Source organism: Megalops cyprinoides, chromosome 3, assembly GCF_013368585.1.
Source record: "Megalops cyprinoides isolate fMegCyp1 chromosome 3, fMegCyp1.pri, whole genome shotgun sequence".
Taxonomy (NCBI): Eukaryota; Metazoa; Chordata; class Actinopteri; order Elopiformes; family Megalopidae; genus Megalops; species Megalops cyprinoides.
This window is the reverse complement of record NC_050585.1, coordinates 17556601-17579661: the sequence shown is the minus strand read 5'-3', so window position 1 is coordinate 17579661 and position 23061 is coordinate 17556601. Positions and strand designations below refer to the sequence as shown.

Genomic DNA, 23061 nt, shown 5'->3' with positions numbered 1-23061 from the left:
GGAAAGGGTGCATCGTTCCAGCATCTGCGATCAAGGTCACCGCGCATTCTCATGTCCTTAAAAGGAAAGGAACATGCCGGCCTTGGCATCCGTCCTGGTGCTGGATACATACCTCTCTGCACTTTGTGAAAGCTTCATTATAAAGCAGAACTTTGCCCTCTACCAGATGTAGTCATTTGGTAGTCAAAAGGGACCACTAACCAACCACCAGAACCCACTGTAACCACCCTGCACACCCCCAGCCACTCTGAAATGAAGGCCTTTCAACACAGAGACCTTAATGATGTATGATTCCAATGTGCCCTGGTGTTGTTAGGACAAGATGAATTATCAGCTCCTCTTTTCACATGGCACTGAGAACCCCAAACGTTTTCATTATGGTAGTCTCTCAGTTTCAAAATTATTTTAATGCAATCTATTTTTTAATTCCACTGTGAAAATATCATTCACCAGATAAGAGATGTGATTTACCACAGCTATGATAACAGTCAAGAGGTTTGTCTTAGATGACCTGGATGTGCTTAGGCATCTACAAATAATAAAATGCTGAAAGTATACTTGAAGTTTACAGCATGGAAGTAATGAGGTCAAAGGTAAGTCCAACTGGATGTTACTCCTTCATCCATTAGTTTTCATCACATCATTCATATTATTGTTATTATAATAATGCATTAATATAAGTAGTAGTAGTAGTTATAATATTGGTGGTAGTGAAAAAGATTATGGTAAATGAAATCAAAGAGGAATGATGCTGAAGTAACAGTGGATTTAATGAAATACATTACATCATTTAGGTTTATTAAGTTGAGCACATGAAAAAAGCACACCAGATTTTGGCCTGGCTTAAATATTTTTTGGGGGGGCCTGTAGGCTTTCTTTTGTACATTGTCTTCTTTTTGAAGTTTGGATCAAGAATATGGAGGGACTTGTGAGGCTGAACAACAGGCGTTGTGAAATTCCTGTACACCCTAAACTGGACCCTCTTCTTCAGTCAAGTGGTTATAGTAATGTTACAATCCCTCTGCTTTACAAAGGCTATTCACACAGGAATGAGTGTAATTTGTTGTTTTGTTGAACAGATCACACTGGATCAGTTTACTCCAAATGTAGGCTCTTCTTTTTTCTTTGCAAACACATAAATGTGCAATCAGAAAGTAATCTGCAATCTGTACACCTTATTAGCCAATGTGCTCAAAAAAGATAACTCCTGAAAATGTTTGACATTTTTATTTCAATACATAGCACAGCAAATGCTGAAAAATACAGTGGTAACAGAATAAAATATTTAAATATCAAGCTCACTTGTTAACTGCTGTAATATTAGAATCATTATTCATTAGATTATCAGCTACTTGTTACAATACTATGACATGGACAATGCTAGTACACCAGTGTACTAGGAAAATAAAATTTATGGTAATTACAGGACACACAGTGTAAGTGCCATCTTGTCTGAAAGGGATCCCACACAGCATTGGCTTACATGCAATGTGCTCTCTGGACTAGTTCTGCGTCTCATTTTTCAGCAACATATGAAGACCTGGATTATAAAATAAAATATAAAATTATAAAATAATATCTTGCATTTCACCTTTATTCTTTTATAAAAAATGAAAAACAAATTTACATTCCAATAAATATGAATAGAAGAGGGGGGGTTAGAAAAATATGGTTGGGCATCATACTGTCTTGAGTACCTGACCGAGGCAGGACATACCTCTAGTCCTATAGTAAATCCATGTTTTAGGACATGTGACTTGCAGAAAAAAATGGTCACAGTCACTTATGGTCAGAAAGGCACATCCTTGGGTCTTCTCAGTTTAACCTCAATGTCCATTGTCCTTCCAGATGCACAGTATATTTAAGAAAGTATTGCTTACACAGCATAACGAGTCTGGCAGTTTCTGCCATAAAAAGTGGTCTACAGTTAAGGAATTATGCTAAAATGAGGTGCTCAAAGGTAAGGACAACACATACTGCTGTCGACTGATCAGAGGCATTGTATTTTTGGGGAGGAGGGGACATAAGGTAAAAGAAGCTTAAACAAAAAAATGTGCAACAGCGTACCTTGGCAGTCATTAAAAGTGCACAATCAAACAACACTGTTTATGACAGGATTCTGTTAGTTGGTCATGTGACTTAGTCACGTGACCAACTACCACAGTCATCCCCTGAAAGCTGCTGGGTCCATCTCTTTTTGATGCGGTTCTGGAGCCGATGGTCAGTCAGAGCTGCGGCACACACTATCCTATGTTTGATCACTTTTGAGTCTGGGCATCTCCAACACCCTGTCCCTTTGAGAAGACTGTTAATGTCTAATTTAAGTGAATTTACAAAAAGTGTAAAAGATGACATACGTATTTACAAAAACAACTGCTTAGACTGAATTGGTGACATACTGAACATGTAATACTGAAACTCTTTACTCTGCGTGATAAACCCTGTCAGGTTTGACTGGACATTAAAAGGCCTGTGGGATGACAAAAATGTAACTCTGGGAAAGTGTATACTTGGATGTACCACACAACACCATTTATAAAACAGCTTTGCAGGGACCACTCATTTTGTGTTTGACTAGTACATCCAACTATAGACTTTCCCAGGAGTTTGCTTTCACATAACTGCTTCTTCCAGACAAAAATTCAGCTCCAATTAATCTTGTTAAATGGCAGTACTTCTTTATAAGACCACATACCATTTAAGACAATTACAGAAGTATGGATAGTTCCAAGAGACAGTAACTCTGTGGTACCTTAATACTGATGGACTAAAACAAATTAGCATGCTCTCCCATCTCTGGGAAACAAGCTCTAGAGACTCTCTTGAGAGGGAGAACATCACAGCAGTACTAGTCTGTACAATTTATGTTTAAAAAAAGATTACTTCAGCACTGAAGCAATTTCATCACAATAAAAGGTCACATTACACTATGTCATTAAACACATTATGACAAAATATTATTACAGGTATGGCAGTCTGTGTGACCATTTTATATATCTGTATAAAAGAAACTTGTCACCTAATGCAGTTCCATGTACAGAAAAGAATATGTTCACCTTACTGTATATATTACAATACGTATATAACTCTATATGTTGAGGTTTGTCCTTTGCTGCATATCAGCTATGCAGACAATTCACCAGAGCAGCCATGCTAACGGGAAGCTGCCGTTACAATGCTCATTGTACAGGTTACTGTTACCATGGATACCATGGAATGTACCGTCTGGCTCTGCCTTCAGAACTTGTTAGAGGAAGACGACATAGTTCTCCGGGATCAGCCCCGTTTTGCCTTCATATGTTGCTTGGAGCCAGCCAGGTTCCACTGAAGGGTACACTGTGGGCACAAGATCAGAGCTCAGCTGCCTCCTTTAGTTTAAGTTAAGTTTTACGAGAAAGAGAAAGTGAATGTGAAAGCATCTCCTATAGGCATCAAATACAACAGAAACACTGTACACAGGCGTGCATCTATGGATGTCCACTGTTGTGGGTCAGCTACCAAATAAAGTTTGGGCAGAACAGAGTGCAGCAGCACTGTTAAAATATCAATGAAAAAACAAATTTAGTGTGAATTTGAGTGCTTCACCCACTGTAAGAGAGAACAACACTGATCAAACACAGCACTCAGTTGTTCCAACGCAGAACAGACTGCTTCAGACTAAATCTCAGAGGCACTGGCAGCATAAAACTTTATGGTAGTTACTTGTTAACCATACAGTTTTGTAACGACAACAAAGTTATGCCACCCCCCTCCCCCCACCAAAAAAAAAAAAAACAATGTACTGTTTGAATTTGTCATTTTTTTGTCAGGCAATCAAATAAGACACACTGACAATAAAGGAGAATGTGGTGTGCAGAGGACAGACGTAGGTGTACTTCCAGTAAGGTCAGCCTGCCCTTTTTTATTGCCTCCATAAACCATATAAAAGGAGTAACCGAGGCACTCCCACCATTGCTCACTGAAATGAAATACCGCAGTGTATACAATATACAGAACTACTGCCCCAGGTACGTTTTCACATTCCAGCCCATAATGTTATCCCGAATGGGGTTCACTGGCTAGGATCATGGCACAACAGAGATCTGTCGGAACCAACCATCTGGGCGGAACCAACCCTGTCCAATCCAATCTTGCATGCATTTGGCTGTTACTGTCAATGAGCAGGAACATCAGATGGATAATGCATCCACAGACAGGCCAGGCAGAGAGAAAAATTTTCCAACAGGGTCAAGCTTTCTGCCAAGAAATATGTCACTTGGCAGCTTCACGCACGGTGCTGAGGCCGGTCATAACAATGTGTTGAATTCAAGTCACATGGGCAAACCTTTTCCTGCTCGCAGGTCACACCGACCTGCTGCACAGCACTGGCGCCAAGATAATTTCTTTCCTAAAAGCAAAGGAGGTATTCAAATCCTCAAAATTCTTGACAATAAAGATGGAGGAAGCAAGCTGCTGAGTGCCTTGTGTGTCTTAATGACATCCTGCAGTACTTTTACCCTTCACCACATCCTCATTTTCCATTTCCTTAAATGTGTGTTGGGTTTCAGGCTCTTTCTGGAGGCAGAAGAGACACCAAAGGCTTGTGTTTCTTTTCAGGTCTTTTTTTTGAATCTCAGCTGTGGGACATATATAATTTGGGTGGTAGTGTCTTTGTTAAATATGAGCAGAATTTTTTTCAAGTGACTGCCTAAATTAGCTGTCTAGTTTGCCGCCTTTACCCTGACGCTCATTGCGCCATTTGAAGTTGTTGTAGTTTGCCGTTTGAAAGTGTATCGTATTAGCTGCCCTATAGGCTGTAATTGTACAAATCTAATAGTACTGTGTCCTCAAACAGACCTTGCTCTCAGCTGAGAACTGTCTCATTGTGGAACTGTACACATCCTGTCCCCGTACTGTCGCTATACTTGCTGTATGCACTTTTGTAAGTCGCTTTGGATAAAGGCGTCTGCTAAATAAATAAATGTAAATGTAAATGTAGTTTAAATAATTATTTTAAATTAGTCAGCTGATGGCGATTACAATGAGTCGCCAAAACTGTGGCAGCGGGCATTTGCAGCTCACCCCTTCTGAATACAGCTTCAGTGTTGTGGGCGGTAACAATGATTAGGTGACCTGCTGACTGTTGGGCAGTGGCGACTCACCATTTGAGAAGATCGCCCCCTGGGGGAAGCTGAGCTCGTGGCTGTGCTCTGCCTTGCAGGAGTACATGGCCTTGGCGTCTCTGCAATGTCAAAAAGATGGTGCACAGTTAGAGGGGCACCATTGTGAAAAGCCACAGACAGGGCCTTCTCTGAAAGAAGTCTGTTTTTTCACTCCTGACAGCGAAGCTAATGCACACAACTCTTTACAGTTAGCTCTGCTGGATGGCAGAATAATCAAAAGACTAAGCAATGAATTAGTTACTTTTCTAAGAATCTTCCCTTTATTAGCATATTTAAATGATATCAACTTGGTTATCAAAGGGGTAATTCAATCACTTTGGTTGGTTTATGAATATATTCTGTGAAGTATGAATATAGTATGAATATATTGCAACCCCACTTCAAAATAGCACAGGGTGTTGAGTGGATTACATTGTGAGTACTATCAATATCAATATGGAGCTGCTGTCATGGCTACCGCATGCAGCCATCTGGGTTCTCGGGTTTTAAACAGGGAGCTCGACCGCATCATTAAGAAAACCTGCGCGTGCACAACACACAGTCGCAGCAGTCAAGAGTTTCATATAAATGTGGCTATTGTGCGCATCTCAGTGTGTGTGTGTGCGCGCATTTGTGGAGCCTTACAGTCTAACAGCCTAACACCAGGGACCAGTGGAACACTTGCAGTAGATACCGTACCTTCCAACAGGAGTGGGCTGTGAAGTAACAGGGTTTTCAAAGAGCATGGCCCTCGCTGCAACACTGCAAAACAAGAGCACTCTCAATCAGTGCATGTTCCCAAGACAGATGAGATTCACAGGACAGTTGGCAACATATTGCCAACTAATCATTATCCATTCTTTTGAGTGAATATGAATGTGTAGTGAAGTATACACACATACAAACTCCTGTCTCCCAAACAGGTCTTTTCATTTTAAAAAGTCAACCAATAACAAGCAGGACTGTATGTACTTGTCCTAGGTTAAACTTTGACATTTTAACACTAAGAGTTACAGCTTGTTATAGTTTACTGAATTCTGATTTTTTATTATAAGACTTTGGATCTTCATGAATAACAATAAAATCACCTGTTTTCCAATGGCCTGAACGAGCCTTTAAATATACTATGACCAAAATCACATCAGACCCTTGAGCTCCACAGCATGGGTTTGATCCCCACTGTGACATTTTTCACCTGGTCAAAGAGACTTGTCAGATACCTGCAGCTGGCTCAGATGATGTCAAAAGAGTAGCACCTGTCCTCCAATGAGAACTCATTCAGCTGTAGTGTGCTGTGTGACTTATTATGCAAAAAATAGAAGCTGGCTGCGCACAAATACAGTGGAGGACTGCATTTATTGTCTTGCCTAAGTGCTCCAGTGTGAGTGTGACTGGCAGGCTGCGATGAGCCTAGGACACATTTATGATTCCAAAAATAGGGTTGTATAAAGGGGGGAGGGGTTAAAAGTAAAAAAATAATAATGATAAAAATAGTAATCAGAATGGGGCAAAAATGCGTTTGCTTTTTTCCAGTGGGCAGTACTCCTTCAGTGTGTGGTAAGAATCAGTACGTCTGTGGTGGAGGTTTTTTCAGTGCTGGGACCTGCTGTAACGGTTTCCGCTCCTTGGGGTAACCTTTTGTCGAGGGCCCCTCAGACGTATAGCAGAGAAAATGGGAAAGTGCTCTTTGGACACAGAAATGCAACAATACCTGCTGGATGGAGGTGGATGATAGGTAATTTGCTGAGCGATGGTAAAGGCACAAGGGTGTACTGAATCCACTCAAAAACAGTGAGCTCTAAAAGCAAGAGAAGCATGCTGATAGCCAAGTAGCTTGGTACAGACAAAAAGGTGATGTCAGGTGGAGTTGTGGCATACAGCAGTGTTTCCCAAACCTCTCCTGGAGGACCCCTTGTCCTGCATGTTTTAGATCTTTCCCTGCTCCAACACAGCTGATTTTAATGCTCAGTTTGTTATTAAGCAGCTTCAGGAGTTCATAACGAGTTGATCATTTGAATCAGCTATGTTGGAGCAGGGAGAGACCTAAAATATGCAGGACAAGGGGTCCTCCAGGAGAGGTTTGGGAAACACTGGCATACAGTATCAGTGACCAGTGGGTGGCACTGTATAGCATTGTGGTTGTTGCTAAACTCGAAATGGTGAGACAGTTTAATTTCTCACGGGAAACCTCACAGGAACTCTGCCAGTTCTACAGAAGTGCGCTGGGTTGTGCTGGGTGACCGCTTTAACCAAAGTGTTTGTGTTGTTTAAGAATAGTGACGTGTGTCCTAGGCTTAAGCTTCACCACAGAGGCAGGCTCAGAGTGCACTGCAGAGGCCTGGGTGCTACGCAGCGCCAGCTGCTTGATTTGTGTTCCTCCTGCACGAGTTAAGCGTCTCCCTCCCTGAGCAGCACCAGCGAACCCACTCCTGGGTCACGTCAACCCCTTAGCGGTCGCTGAGTAATTACAGCCCACTCTCGTGTCTGGGAGATGCAATAAATCTCTGCCTCTGTTTTGGGGCAGATGTTAAACAGAGAGCCAGCTCTGCTGCTCATAAATATCTGGATTTTCGCACGGGCGTCTAATGAACCGAAATAACAGTATATTCGCAGAGCTCAGGCACCGTCCAGAAAATTGTGGCTCTTCCAATGTTTTTACATAACTGTGAAAGGAAGAAATTCTTCAAGCTACACTGAAATCCTACTTTTGGGCTTGACAACATGCAGAATAATCTCTAAGATGTTGTGCAAGGGGTGTGGATCCCTGATAATACAGCAGTTGTCAGGGATGGGGATACCCTGCACTGTTTTTGGCAAGGAGCAGACCTCAGAGCCAGCAGAATATGGCAAGAATGGTGTGAACAGAATGAGCATTGACATGTGATTAATTTTGGTTTGCGTCAATTTTGAGGTCAATTTTCCCAAAGTGTTGCCGGGGTCCCTGTGACAGAGTGTTGTCACTACAGTTGAGTATGCGCTCTGACTGCCATACCAACGAGCCTGGCTCTTTGGCGCTGTAGTCAAAACTGCAGTTTGGTACCCCGTAGACCTGGGTTCGAGGCTGGGTGGGGTGACTGCTCTCGCCCTTCGCTACAGTCCCCTTACATTGAACCAGGCTTCTTGTATAGTATGAACAGAATCTAAATGTGCCGTTGAGTTTGAGGATGAGCCTTACACTGATCCAGGCCTCTGGTAGCCGTTGCTGGGGGATGCGTCCAGTCTGCGACGGGTGACCAATTTGGGGGGCAGATCTGGGTTGAGGTGGGCCTTTGGGCTGTCCCTCTGGTCCAGCGATGCCAGACTCTGGATGGAACCACTGCAGCTTCTCCGCCCTGGGTGGAGACAAGGGGGTCAAATGCCTGATCAAAACTCTGAAAGCACCACTCCCACCACAACTGTAACTCAATTATCCAAACTAGGACATCTCCTTCACTGGCTCTGTTGTGGGTTTTATTCCTTTTTCCACAGAGCAAGCCAACCAAACAAACAAAAACTTGGGGGTTAATTGTCAGGCTTGTCTGCATCTGTTACATCACAGCTTCTTCGTAGAGGACGGTTAATTCTTTATCCTACCAAAAAGATAAGGCAGACTTGGGCTTAATGCTGAGCTTATGGGGACTGAACGGACCTATTCATCCCTATTTCGGTGTGTTTTTACATCTCTTAGGAGCAAATCTTTCATGACTTCTTGTTGCTGTAATGCTGTACTTTGTTCATAATAAGGTGTGATCAAAGCTATTTTGCAGGCATTAAGCTTATCAGTAAAAAGCGATGTATTAAAGGACAAGACATTAGCACCACATGTAGCCCTGCATGTAGCGCCATCAGCGGTGTTTTGGACAGTTCAGATGAGACTGTGAGCAACAGAATGAGAGAGGTGTGTACCTTCAGAGATGTGGAGTGACCTCAGGGAGGGGGCGGCGGAACGGTTCAGCTCAGCCGGCCGTGGGTCCGCCAGTCCGTGAGGCGACGCCTGGGGGGGTTCGAGAGCTGGGGAGCGCTTGCCTGCTGTGGTGACAGAGGACAGGCTCTGGCCATCCTCGGACTCGCCGTCCGTCTTGGCCGCATCCTCTTTGGAGCTGGAGTCTGGGCTCGTGGTGCAGGCGGGGCTCTTTGGCCCGCTGGAGGAGGCCAGCGATGGGGTCCAGTGAGGGCTGCCTGCAGACTTGTCCGGCGGCTGCGAGGACGAGCCAGTCTTGGACGAGCTGTTCTGCTCCGAGGAGTGGGAGGACAGGGACTCGATGCTGCCCATGGGGGTGCTGCCGGGGCTACTGCTGAACGTGTCACCTGAGGGAAAGAGAGGAGAGGGGACTGTCACAGCAGAGCCCTACCCATTGGCATCCCCCTCCCTCCCACCCACACATTGCTGAACAATCAGAGGTGGAAGGACTGAGCATCTGGCCACAACTGGACATTGAACCACTGCTGAGAAAGTCATATGAGGTGTGAGGGATAACATAAATACATAAAATAAGCCCAGACCGAGGGGAGGCACTGGTAGCTATTATTCAATATATTTTAACCTTACTTGCATATAGTATTTATCTAAAAAAATTCTGCATTCATCCTTATCATTTTCACCAAAAACATACATACTGTGTGCAATAATAATAACAGTAATAATAATAATTTCCAACTTACAAAGATGGCATTTGCATAGTATCCACCCATACTGGTAGACACTTACAGAAGAAAGTTATGTTCTGTACCCTCCTAAGAGTGAATCAAACCCGCAACCTGCAACCCATACGACACCCTGCATTAAAGTCACAGTGTGACTCACTGTCTGCGTCGGCGAGGCAGAGCGTGGGGGTGTACAGGCCTCTGGGCTTCCTGGGGCCTGTGGACAGGCAGATGGCCTTGCTCCGGCGGGAGCTGGACCGCGACTGAGGCTGGGGCAGTGGTACGTTTGGGTCCGGGGCTTGGTGGAAGATCTGGGGGACAGAGGAAGAACAGCCAGACTTTAAGACTCCTCAGGTTGCAACAGTAGCCTCTCTGGGCAGGGAGGTACAAAATGAAACAAATCGTTGTGTAAGAGGTGTTCAGCTATAAGCTACTGTTTGTGCACTTCTGGCTTCAAAGTATTTCTCAGATTTAACCAAAAGGGAGGAATAAACAAGCATTAAAGAAGATAAACTTCATTCTACACAGCCATCTTCACCTGATCTTCAAAAACCTTTAACCTTGTACATAGCACCACCTGCTGGCCAAAGAAAATATGCATTCAGAACCAAAAATAACCAAAAACCCATTACATCTATAAACTAGATCCTGGATGTTTCTATTCAGGATTTCTTTCACATCAGGTCATTTTTTGTGGTGACTCAAATAACCACAATATGTGGTTGAGAAGACCATGCTGAAATATCCAGTCAAGGAGCCAGTCAAGGGTGGCCACAACTCTCTAACAGATCCCTTGACTTGAACTGATATTAGACAATAAACTACCAGTTTCTTTCAGAATTTCTGTTTGACAAAAAAAACAAATTCTGCAAGCTTCTGGCCTGTGGTCAAGACATAACCAGTAGTCACTCTGGTTGTTCAGCAAGCTACACCTAAGGCCTGGTGTCATCTCTCATGGCTAAAGTGCTCAAGCCATGGTCATTGGACATGGTCATTCTTCGGTCCCACTTGCCTTCTCGTAGTTCTCAATGAGGATTTCCACCACAATGTTCTGGAACTTGATATTCATCATGGCTGCCACAGTCTCCTCCTGCGAGCGCATGAGCGTGGGGCCAAAGATCACGCCCAGGTTTGACACGGTCATCAGGTTCATCTGGCTGTGGGTGGACACCCTATCGCCAAGGAAACAGGGCATTACCACGCAGTGTCCTCACACACCACTGTCTGTCCAACCAGCTCTGTCATAACCTGAGGATGTCTGACGCACCAAATGACACTTGGCTTAAATACCAAGAAAATGAAGGTGACTAATCTCTTTATATTGTAACAATGATTATATACACATATCCTACACTGGAGTTGTTTCATAGTGATCTTGGGACTACAATAATTATATATTCTTGAACGTCCTTCTGACGTCATTAATATTCTCCCTAAATGGATAACACCCCTTTAAGAAGACAAGTCCCAGAGAAAGACCTACTATTTAGGTGTTCAGATTCCTTTAATTGTGAAGCAACAGTGAATAGGAACTCTGTGATCCTGCCAGTAATTCATATTGACTTAACAACGGGTCATCCAAACGGATATATCCATATAATGACTGATGACAACAAAGAAACTGCCATCATGTGACCAAATTCCAGGTCTCGATGCTGACTCTAAAAGCCCCTTACAGAGAAGCAACAAAGAGCAAAGAAAGAGCCTTGTCCCTAGCCTCACACTGAGGCCATCACTCATGTAAGTGACATCAGAGCACATTAGATGTGAAGGAGGCAGCTACAGTGTAATGCCTGGGGTATTATTAGTTCTGCTACAGCTGATTTCTAAATGAGCCTAAGAGAGACCAGAAGGCTGAGTAAAAGGCCATTACTCCCTTCCCCAAAAATCACATCACCACATACACAGAGCTACTAAGGTGTAAACGAAAAAGGTTACTAAGCACACCGGGTGTAATATTTAGACCCCTCAGATTAAAATAAAAAAAAATGTCACAGACATATAATCTGCAATTACAGCATCTTCTGAGAGGCTGCAGTAACATAATTCTACTAGGGGCCCTATAGCGCTATAGTAGTAATTCACCCCGTGCCCAATGAGATGATCTGAACCTAAACTGCTGTTAATGATCAGCCAATGTTTTTAACAGTATTAGCAGAGCACCTGGGGGTTACCTCTCGGTAGGAGCAAATTATTTCAACAGGTGAATCTAATACTGTAGAGCAACACTTTCACAACCCAGTAAGCATTCTGCTCTGACTGAAGGAATTGCCTTTACCTCTTTGCTCCTAAAGAGCAGAGCCATAGCTCATGAACAAGGGTTGTCATGCTATGCACATTATTCATTTATGTAACACTTATGCATTCATTTCTACATGCATTCCTCTGCTCAAGGGTAAAAGAGCAGTGCCTCACCTGGCTTTACAACCAACCTTTTGGTTGGCAACCCCATCCCCAAACCACTACACTTCACTGTGTTCACAGTTTTTTCACCAGTCAGTCTCTTTGAGTTATTTTTAGATAACTGGTCTAAGGAACACTCTTGCTGGAGACCTACTTGGCCAGATGCTTGATCAGTATGTCCAGCATCTCTTTGTTCTTGTCGGGCAGCTTGTGGACCAGGGCATGTACAGCTCGGACCCGGTAGTTCTGATCGTCTGACTCTGCAAGACAAAGCAGCATGATGCATACGGGCACCTTTTGCCTTTGAGCACCTGCCTCTGGGTGAGAGGGCAAAGCTCACAACATAACTGTTACATTACTAGACGTGATGAATTCACTTTGCAAGAGGTCCATACCCAGAGTGACTTACATTTCTTACAAGTTGCATACTAATAATTTACAGTATATAGCTGGTTATTTCCTGAAGAACAGATTAAGTATCTTGCTCAATGGAATATCACAATCAACATGAACTCACTTCTTCATAGTGTAGCGCCCATTCAACAAATAAATGCAACCCCTTCTTAAAATACATAACAAACACAGGCCAGTTCTCCTGCTGTTAGGGGTGTACTGTGTGTCTCCTTGCACAAGGTACTTTCAGTGTACTTATTATGCTTGATTCGAGCTGCAAACTACATCTGGGAGTTACATCAGATAGGGACTCCAAATATTATTAGCTTTTAAACCACCAGTAGCTACTTCACATCTGGAGGAAATGACTCGTAAATCTGTGACATTAACAGACGCCCTCCCCAGGGTCCCTCCTCTACGCTTCGCTTTTGGGAAATGCCGTCTGACGACTTACTGACAGCCATGATGAAGTCTTTGTGGAACCGGTAAGTCATGAGAGGTTCAGAGAGACACCTGGTGGAAGAGAAGTATACAAGCAGATTAGGACAATTCAACAGTTAAAACACGTTCCATTGTGAGTTTACTTAGTGGACACTCTCATCACATCCTAGGCAGCTTACAACGTCAGTCATGAAATATGCGTACCCTAGTTTTACAGCTCGATTTTTACTGGAGATATACTGTGGTGCCATGAGCAGGGAGAAAAGCGCTAACGTCTTACTGATTATCAAGAAATGCCTGCCCTATCTTGATTTTGCTGACCGGCTAAGCAACATTTTTCATCGCAACAAAACATTGCGGTTTTGGCCTGCTGAGTGATGACACAACAGCATTTTACAACAGATCAACAGATAAAGGCCTGTCATGCTAAACTCACAATTGCACATGTACAAAGTGGCAAGGTCAATGAAGAAAACTGCAAATACCCTATTTTGTGAAAAGCATTTTTTCCAGATGGGAAATTTGTGGAAATTAACTGGTCACAAACATTTCTTACTTCACAGTTACTGTGACCAGGCCCCTAGAAGAAAGCAGTGTAGCATCTAACCACTGCGACCATTCATCTGAGTGGGAACAGCACAGGACATTGCTTATGGATTAGATTCAATGATGCAGAGAAACAGCCCTGAAACAACGTTCCTCAGTCTTGGCCCTGTATGTGTGTGGCATTTTTGTTTTCCAGATGAGCTGATCATGAATTTTGCTGTCAATTGAACACTGGTCTCCAATCCTGGTTTAACAGCTTTGTGTAAGAAATTGGTTTCTGGTGGTGTTTTCACTACATTCCAGTTCAGAACTGAAGTGAAGTGTTTTGAAGTGTGATGAATAAAGTTAAATACTAACCTATGTCACTAATTTGTAAATTAAAAATAAAAAAAACATGAAAAAATGCCTTTACTTACTAGCGAGAAATTCCACCAACTATACATCAGGATCAAAAAGAAGTTGGAACTGCATCAATGTTGTTCTGTAAAACCTGCATCAGCCTTTTTCATAACAGCTCATCAAACCTAAGCAATTAAGAGCTTGTCTGGGACATGAGGCAGCATGCACAGGGGTGACTGCCTCCTGGACTGGGAGACAGGCCTCTGAGGGAGGGCTGACCTGAGGTAATTTTTCAGGCCGCTGGTGATGGTCTTGTTGTCCCAAGTGTCGGGGTCGAGGTCCATATCTGTGGGCGCCTTGGCCGCTGCAGGAAAAATATTCATCGCACTTTCGTGTGAACTGAGTCACCTTTGTTATAAGGCTCCTACACTGCGTGAGGTTTTGGCCTTTAAAACTGCTGAAACACAACACTGGTAGGATCTCTGACTGGTTTCCTGTTTTCATTCAGCTTGGTGTGTTTGTTACTAATCTTTGAAATTTGTTAACAAAAACTCCGGCCTGTTTATAATGGATGTTTGAAACAGCGGACTGTTTTCTGGGAATCCTGATGCAAATTGGCTCATAGTCCTAAAAGACATTTTTAGTTCTGTGCTCTTCCACACAAGGGGGGTGGGAAGAGTTGGGAGCTGTTTACGTCTTGGTGACAAAGCATACTGGTAGAGCCTTGATACAAGGCAGTCGTTCCCATGTCTGTCCACTGCCGCCCAGCAAGTCATTGCTATGACAAAATAGCTACAGTGATTAATTCTACAGTCACTGCATGTGTCAGTTATACAATCATTTAAATACTTAGAAATCTTAGTGGAAATAAGGGCCTTTCTTACCAAAAACTGAAGTCATCAGCCTCTGCACTTTAGAGTTAACTCCTCCTATTCTGTAGAGTCCCATGGTGTTAATTCCTGAATGTGGAAATGTGCACACATTCGTTCATAGCCGTGCGAACAAGCACACACACACACACACACACACACACACGCACACAGAATTTTGGACATAATGAACGACTGTGTGATTATACCCATTCTAGAGTTTCCACACTTGTCAAATCATTGCAATAAAGGCAGTTTAGCACAAAACGCCTAAGATTGGAATTACTGGTACTCAAGTCTAGTCTGGCATTAAACTACACTCCATTCAAAGCTTAACGAACTGTTTAAGTTGTAAAGTCAATGATAACATTCTACTGAAGTGGTCTGCATGGTTTATTGCATTGCCATGTTCGGCTAGTGATCCCTGATAATGGGGGGGAAGTGAGGGAGATGGCACATGACTCACCCCTTATCTCCACCAAGTGAATGCACTTCCTCACGAAATTAAAGCCGGCTTCATTTAGAAACACTGCAATCAACAGAGAGGGACACATCTGAGTCCATGATTTGGGTCAAGACAAAGGCTGTTGATTGCACATGCTTGGAGCTGTAATTTTTAGAGTAGAGCTCTTGTTCCAGACACAAAGATTGACTGCACAAAGGAAAGACGCAGACAGCAGGCAGGAAACTTACTCTCTTCTTTCTTGCTCAGAAGAGCAGGAAGGGTGTATATCTGCAGAAAAATGCAAAATGTCAGTTAGCCAAAAATCTATTTATAATCCCCACATTATGTCCACCTCAAGGCTAAAACATACAATACAAAAAACATTAGAAGGTTGAACTTGTTTTGCACTTATTACAACCACTGTTGCTTCAAATACCCAATCTTACCCAGAGATCTTTAACCCTTGCTGAACCTGACCACATACTTTACTAAAACCCCACTCTAAACCACCATGATGTGAGGCCTTGTTGAATGGATGTATAAGGCAAGGGATAAAGATGTGATTTTCAGTAAAGAGGGTTATGAGAAACAGATTCACCATTAGTAAAGTAATTACAGGCAGTTAGGTCAGTATTTAAAAAAACAGTCACCATAGCTATGTTCATAATGCACAGAAAACTGAAAAATTTCCCCACGTTTCTCTTTGTCATATGTTAAATCTGTATCATCCCACTACAGTATTTGTTCACACTCCACAGTTTCCCATAAGTCAATGCACAACATGATGCAAAAAATGCCTGAATTACCACATCCGTGTGCTGGGCACTAAAATCACTATCCACCTGAAATACACAATATTATGCAGACTTCACAAGGGATAGAATACAAACCATGACTACCATATATACTCTATGATACTGCCACAACCCAAGCTCTCCTTATGAACATTTATTAAAATACAGGCAATACATAATATTGTAACAGCAGTTACAATAAACTATGAGCAGCAATTTCATGTGAAGACTTGAAAGAATTTTTTTTAAAAAGGATGAATTTATGTCATGCCTTGTTTTTTACAACACATGGCATTTCACAGATCAGACAGAAGAGGGCAGACACATCTGTATAAAGAGCCAGGGGGAGGAAACAGTGGCACAAAATCAGCTCTTCTGTAGTGCTGGGAGGGGAGAGTGTTCTTACCGGCTCCTTGCCATCCATGGCCTCCAGCCAGAGCCGCCTGTTGGATTCAGACAGCGCCTGCAGAGTGATGATGCCGTGCCTGGGGGGAGAGACGCAGGGAAACGGGGGGCTTTTAGGCCTTCCTGCACATGCTGCTCTCTCCAGAACAAAACACGGCTACCGACGGGAACACAAGTTAAACAGAGTGGCTACATCATTTTCTTTCCCGCCCGCTGGATGTAGCTACATTTTAGCACACGTCCGCATTTGGTGCTTCCTGTGGCTGCCCAGCTTCCCAGATTAACGTTTATATTCCCAAAATTAAAACGGCTGACCCGACCCACTGTGCGCATTATTTTCCTTCCAAGAACGCAGCCTGCATTAACCTTCAGCTCTGATGGCCAGGTGTTTCTGTGCCATCGTACGCCATGTGGCCCTGGAAGATGGCTCCTCTTGGCCACCTGTTTCAGTGCACTGTGCCCCGCGCATGACAGTGAAGTGACAGGGGTGTGGTCAGCCAACCCTTCAGCCTGCACAGGGTGGCACAAGACTACACGCAGCTGGGCACTGCTCCTACACGGAGCTCCCTTAGCCAGCGAAGTGCATGGTGGGTAAATCCCCGCAAGCCAGGAAAAGGACGAATCACGAGCCCTAACTTGAACAGCGGTGCATTCCACACAGAGCCCTGGGGAAGGGAGGAGATTGCAAATATACAGAGCTCTGGAGAAGAGACCTGAACATCTCTTTCTCTCTCTCTCTCTCATTCTCTCTGTCATGCCGTGAATCCAGAAAACTTCCTTACTCAAGCCAACGGCCATTGTCACAAATTCCAACCGAATTCCCCCACCACAAATGATTTTTTTTTTCATCCGCCAAGCTCCCGTCGCAGTGCCCCGCGTGCCACGCCAGACGGCACGCGCTGCTGTGAGGGTAATTAACCAGACGGGCAAGTCAGTCGCGGAGTGGGAAAGCCGTGGCACGATGGTTTACCGGCTCCACTTTATTTTAATTACAAGCGCTTGGTAGGAACATCATTAGCACCATTTCAGCTGACAGGCGTGTATAACGGCCACGTAATTACACCTGCTTGAAATAAAAGCATGGCCCACGTTTCCTGCATTGCATGGATGAAGCATGTGTAACTCATGCGTGGACACGAGATACAAGGGCAGAAGCAAGGGGGTGAGGGGCTTGGGCTAAACTCTGATCCACTGGTTAGTGCAGACACTCTTTAGAAGCCTCGCTGTTTAGCCACCATGCAAGCCAGCCCGTATCGGCTGTTGTGAGACTGGTCTGGGCCATTGAGCAGTGCTGCAATGAACATATCCCCAGAATGCATCTGGTGCAAGTCTTCTGTTGCCATGGGAAACCCAGTCAGATCACGTGCACTGCGGCGTTAATGTGGTCAGGGTGGCAGGAGTCAAATTTTTGGCGTGAGGTTGCTGCCCTGCAGACATTTACGTCTCCATAGCAACCTCTTTTGGATATCCATCTACTCCAAAAAGGCACACACAACCAATGCTTTGTGAGAGGGGGAGCTACAGAGAATGCTTGGTGGGCCTTTGTGTTCTTTCAAAACAGCCTGGGGAATGAGCTGGCTGAACCCTTCCCAGCATCCCCACTAGCGGCTCACCATTAGCCAAGCCCGTGTATGATAACATCAGACTGCGAGTGTGTGCTGATTTGTTGTGGGGAATCAACATTGCATGCACTTTGGAAATATGGATGGGAGGAGGTGGGGTGTGGATGGGCGTGAGGGTTTGGCTAGGGTGTGATCGCCGGGTGATGCTACGGGCAGCGTGCATGCAAAACCATGCAACAGCACTACAGAGGCACAATGCTGGTCACATACCGGACTTTACAGAAAATTTTCAGAGGTCTGAAAAGACTTCCGTGACAGATGGCATTTCTACATTAACATGGAAACAGAGAGAGGGGCATTTGGAACAAGTGAGGAAAAAAGGTTTCTATCTGCACACACAATACACAGGAGGTACACTGGAATCATGCGAGAGGCAAACAGATGACAATGCGAGATGTCATGTCTTTATCTGGGGTGCTCTCTGTGCTGATAATGGTACATCGTAAATGGACTGCATTTATATAGCGCTTTTCCACTCATTTGAGTTCTCAACGCACTTTACAAGTTTATGCCTCACATCTACGTACTAGTGACAGAGGCTGCCATACAAGGCACCAACTGGCCACTGAGAGCAGTTTGGGGTTCAGTGTCTTGCTCAAGGACACTTTGACATTCTGCCAGGAGGAGCCAAATTTGAACCAGAGATCTTCCAATCCCCAATCGACTGCTCTACCTCCTGAGCCGCTGCTGCAGAAGAGGGTGTGCTTCCCCTAGATGGGGCTCAAGGCATGAAATGGTGGCCTACTCAGAGACATCTGCCCCAACTTGTTCAACGTGTGTCTGTCAGAACCCACAACATAGAAGCTATGCGATGCATCTTTGCCTGGAATCGTACAGTACAACAGAGTTGGGTCAGTGCCTAACCATGACCTGACCCTAAGCTGACCAAGCCAAACTGTGTTTTAAAACAGAAAGCACACAGAGAGACCACAGACCTCTCCACCACCTCGATGTCAAAGCAGAAGCGCTTGTCAATGGAGTCCGTCTTCCTCCGGATACAGGACTTGAGCTTGAACATTTCGGGTGGACTTGTGATCAGACCGTTCTTTTGAGAGAGAGAAGAAAAAGTCTTGACATGTTTCTGTCACTCTGGGACATGTACAACATGAAGTAAAGACATTGCCGTGGTGCTACTAGGAAAGGGTGAATTCTTCATCTGTAACTCTGGCATGTTGCCTGGCCTGACCAATAAAATGCTTGCTATGCTAACAGAGCTTATCAGCTGAACTAATGCAAACATGATGTGGCCAAACATGACCGGGTGAAAGGCCAACTGGAGTGCAACCTTATGCTAATGGCAATTCAGAAACATCACACTGAATGTGTTCTCTTTGGGTGAAGTGATGTCCCTTTTCTTTTCCAAAGGTCCTCCGCACCTGTTTGCTGCCAGACTTATTTTCTGAGTTGCTCATGGTGAACGTCTTGCTCCCTTTCTCGTAAGTGCAGTAGTGCCGAATCCATGTGCAGCCAAGGGGTCCTGGAAAAGGGCAGACAGTAGCCATCAAAGATGCACAGCGCCACAAAAACAACAACAGCTCTGCTATTTCCTGTTACACTGGAATCAAACACAAAAAAATGCAAAGAGATCAAGATAGAATTTTTCTCTTATCTAAAATGATTCCGGAATTTGACGTAAGGCGTGGCACGATATTTGCTTTCCTTTGGTCAAGGAAAATACAACTGAACCGAGAAAGCAAACAGCGAAATGGGCTGAACACGAAGAGTTAGGAGCACAAGATAGTTTATTCACCTTAGAGGGAGCCCTGACACGGGAGAGTGAGGACAGTCCTGCAGTGTATTCTGGTTATGAAAACAAGCATGTTTATAGGGGAGAGTCGCCTCCTACTTGAGGCATCCGGACACTTACTCTTTTCCTGGACGTAGAGAAAGCCCTCCATAGTCCACTGCCCTGGAGCTTTGTAGTCCTGGTCTGCGGACCTTATCCTCCTCATCAGCTTCTCCACTTCCTGCCGGGTGCTCTCAAAGTTGTTCCTCGTCTTCGCCGAGCAGAATGGAAACAGGCCATTTCAATGGAGGGCTGTGCATTCAGTGGATGCAGCTTCAAACCCAGTCCCCCCCAAATCTCCTTAAAAAGCCAGCTTCGCCCTGGATGTCTTCACAAACCAGCTCCCCCCGAATCTCCTAAAAACCGATCTCCCTCTCAAACTCCTCGAAACCCTGCTCCCCTAGCCTCAGTGCACACAGCAGAGGAACTTACCTGCGAGACTCAAGTGATTATTGCTAGAACGATTTACCCCTTTTATCACAACTAATTTAATTAGAAACGGCAAGGCCGACTTCACTGGGCATTGCCAGCAGCCTACGCACAGCTGGGGCGTACAGGAGATCTGGGAACGGGACACAGTTCAAATAAATACTCTAATCAGAGTAAGCCTTTGCAGGAAAGACGGCACTCCACGTCTCAGGGCCTTCCAATTGTCTGGCGTGAAAGCTAATGCTGGGTAATGCACAAAGTGCCAAATCCTATTATTATTTCTTGAAGGGAAGAACCGTTTCATAGCATTCTGAGTGACGTGCCCCTTGCTGCTCCTTAAAGGGGGAAACCTGCCACCCGACTCCCCCACCCCGCTGCTGGACCATTAACCCTGCTTCACCACCCTCAGAAGAGGACAGAGGAGGGCTCTTACATTTTGCAGATTGAACTGCAGCTGCTGCTTGTATGGCTCAAACTCGTGTGCCAGCTCGTAGCCCTCATGGTAGAAGGTGAACAGGCCCTGGAGGAAAGCCAGGAGCTGAGAGGAAACAACAGCAGACAAGAGAGAGAGAGAGAGAGAGGGAAAAAAACAACACAGCCCATCAATTAGTGTTCCGCTGTCTTCCTGCGGACAGATGCAAGCAGTCCGTAATGCATGGAGCCGAGTGAACGATTCGTCGGGGTCTGAGGTGCTTAATCGCTCCTCTTGTGAGCATACTGGCACCCATCCAGACACCGTATCGCTCATTTCAAACGACAACAAACAGCAGCAAAACAAAGCTGGAAGGGCATTGCCTTGGTTTCGGTGCTTGAAGCAGTTTGGGAAAAGCCCGGCACTTTGGTCTCTTAGTAATGCGGACTTAAGCCGGCTCAGTTGCGGTTTAACACCAGGACGAGTTGCTGGCTCCGCTTGTTGTGGTCCTGTTAGGTCAGCTGCAGTCTGAGCGAGCCATACTTTCACTGGGGCATCTTCAGCAGGCACTTATGGGCCGTGACGGAGTCATGGGAGTTCCTCGTGAGTGGTGGGAGGCTATAACCTTTAGCTACTGTGCTACTTGCAAGCAACGGGAAATAGATGTTTTTGCACTCTTCAGACACTAATAAAACTGTATGGAGTTTAAGGATGAGTCATGACGTTCTCGGCCCCATTTTATTAGCAGTAATTGTGGCCGCCGTCGCATTCCCGAGCTACCCTCTGCTTCCTGGTTTCTGATTGGCCGCGGCTTTGCACGGTTACTGCCAGCGACATAAATAAACAGGACGCTGACCTTTTAAAGAGCGTCATCGCTCTCTTCTCACGCTCTCCAGCCTCATAATATCCGGGAGCAGGAGGTTTCCAGTAAAATGTCCCCCACAAAGAGACGTTAACACCGGAATCTCAAAAGCTGCTCTATAGAGCTTTTCAATTGTACCTTGTATCTTTTGTGTGCTTTGCTTGTGAGCACAGATAAGAGGTTTTTTTTTTTTTTTTTTTTACGAGTGTCTTTATTCAGAGGGGCATCTGTATTGTCTAATTCTGTCAGGTCTTTTGGTCTGAGGTTTGTTGCACGTACATGTACGAATGACACATGGTAACTGTGTGGGGTAGGGGCATGGCCACATGGTGGGGTCGTGAGGGTTGAGAGGCTTCTGAGCTCCTGTGATTGGTTTCTTCTGTGGTGACCCAGCGGTATAAAATGCACATGTAATGGCACAAACAGATATTGACTTTCAAGGAACCTAATGAATTGTGGTAAAATGGCAATGTGTACTTAAAACCCTGTATGATCAATATTTATATGTAGCCTCACAGAAGCTTTTGAGGGCAGGGTGACTGTTAAGGCTGACATCATTTAAATTACCAAAGGCAGCAATAGTTGGAGGGAGAAAGTAGTGCTAACGAGCAATAATTTCAGTTTCATGTTGGAAAGTGTCATTCATAATTCCACTCTCATTTGTGAGTCCATGTGTTCCCAATAGCACATTTTTACCCAGAGCGCACAGCAAGTAGTTTACAGAGTTTATTCAAAGAGCAAGTCATTTGCAGTTTACCCACAGTGCATAGCAAATCATTTACACAGACTACCCAGGGTGCACTGCCAAATCATTTACATAGTTCACCCACTGTACATGAGAGATATCAGGCCTAAAAGCACTGTAACAGTGTTTCCTTGGCAGGTAAATGTCATTGGTACGCAAAGAGTAACAAACATGAAGTGTACTATTATGATTGATATACAACAGTCTACAGTTCTCCATCAAGACATCACAATCCGCAGAGACAACTTTTACTGTACAAATGACTGAAAGGGGTAACAGATGCTATAAAGAATGTACTGGCATGAAGAGGCTGCAGGTTGGATTGGGGGTCTGGACTCCCTATAGGCATACATAGGCTGAAGTAATGGGCTTCAATCCATGGAGTTACAGGCTCAGCTCTAGGCTTTAACACAGCTGGTGCTTTATATCAAGCTGTAGACACAGATATGTCAGATGTGCAATTTTATACAGCAGAATTGATAATGGGACATGAATGATAAATATAAAGGTTAGTGAAGGGTCACTACTAGAAGAGATACTGTATAAGCCATTGTAAAAAGACTTGCACTCGATGTTTCTGAACAAAGTTGAGGCTAAAAGACTCAAGCATTTGGGCACACTCCCTTCATTTGTGAAATGGCATTAATCTACTCTAAAAGTAAATTACAGAGAAACTGCCATTCACTGCCTCTATCATCAGTGAGCCTATTAACAAGTACTTAGTTCATGGCAGCAGACCCAAAATGAAATACACTTTTTTTTTTCCTGACACTTTAAAATAAATCCAAATCTCTTGGTACTGCTTA

General features: G+C 44.4%; 1 protein-coding gene across 2 annotated transcripts in view; it reads right to left on the bottom strand.

The window, feature by feature from the left end:
• Window positions 1–2929: 2929 nt before the first annotated feature.
• Window positions 2930–23061, bottom strand: part of LOC118774345 (rho GTPase-activating protein 42-like) — a 68573-nt gene continuing 48441 nt past the window's right edge. The window contains exons 7-25 of one of the 2 annotated variants that reach the window (XM_036523662.1): window positions 20670–20774; window positions 19889–20018; window positions 19398–19498; window positions 18957–19066; window positions 18232–18288; window positions 16401–16479; window positions 15449–15488; window positions 15222–15284; window positions 14771–14845; window positions 14166–14250; window positions 13015–13073; window positions 12322–12427; window positions 10777–10936; window positions 9925–10075; window positions 9027–9428; window positions 8317–8473; window positions 5841–5903; window positions 5142–5221; window positions 2930–3336 (exon numbers count right to left, since the gene is read on the bottom strand). In XM_036523662.1, the coding sequence (XP_036379555.1) occupies window positions 3248–3336; window positions 5142–5221; window positions 5841–5903; window positions 8317–8473; window positions 9027–9428; window positions 9925–10075; window positions 10777–10936; window positions 12322–12427; window positions 13015–13073; window positions 14166–14250; window positions 14771–14845; window positions 15222–15284; window positions 15449–15488; window positions 16401–16479; window positions 18232–18288; window positions 18957–19066; window positions 19398–19498; window positions 19889–20018; window positions 20670–20774 (2112 nt within the window). In that variant the 3' untranslated portion in view covers window positions 2930–3247. The remainder of the gene's footprint in view (window positions 3337–5141; window positions 5222–5840; window positions 5904–8316; window positions 8474–9026; window positions 9429–9924; window positions 10076–10776; window positions 10937–12321; window positions 12428–13014; window positions 13074–14165; window positions 14251–14770; window positions 14846–15221; window positions 15285–15448; window positions 15489–16400; window positions 16480–18231; window positions 18289–18956; window positions 19067–19397; window positions 19499–19888; window positions 20019–20669; window positions 20775–23061) is intronic. The other variant, XM_036523663.1, reaches the window with a different exon arrangement.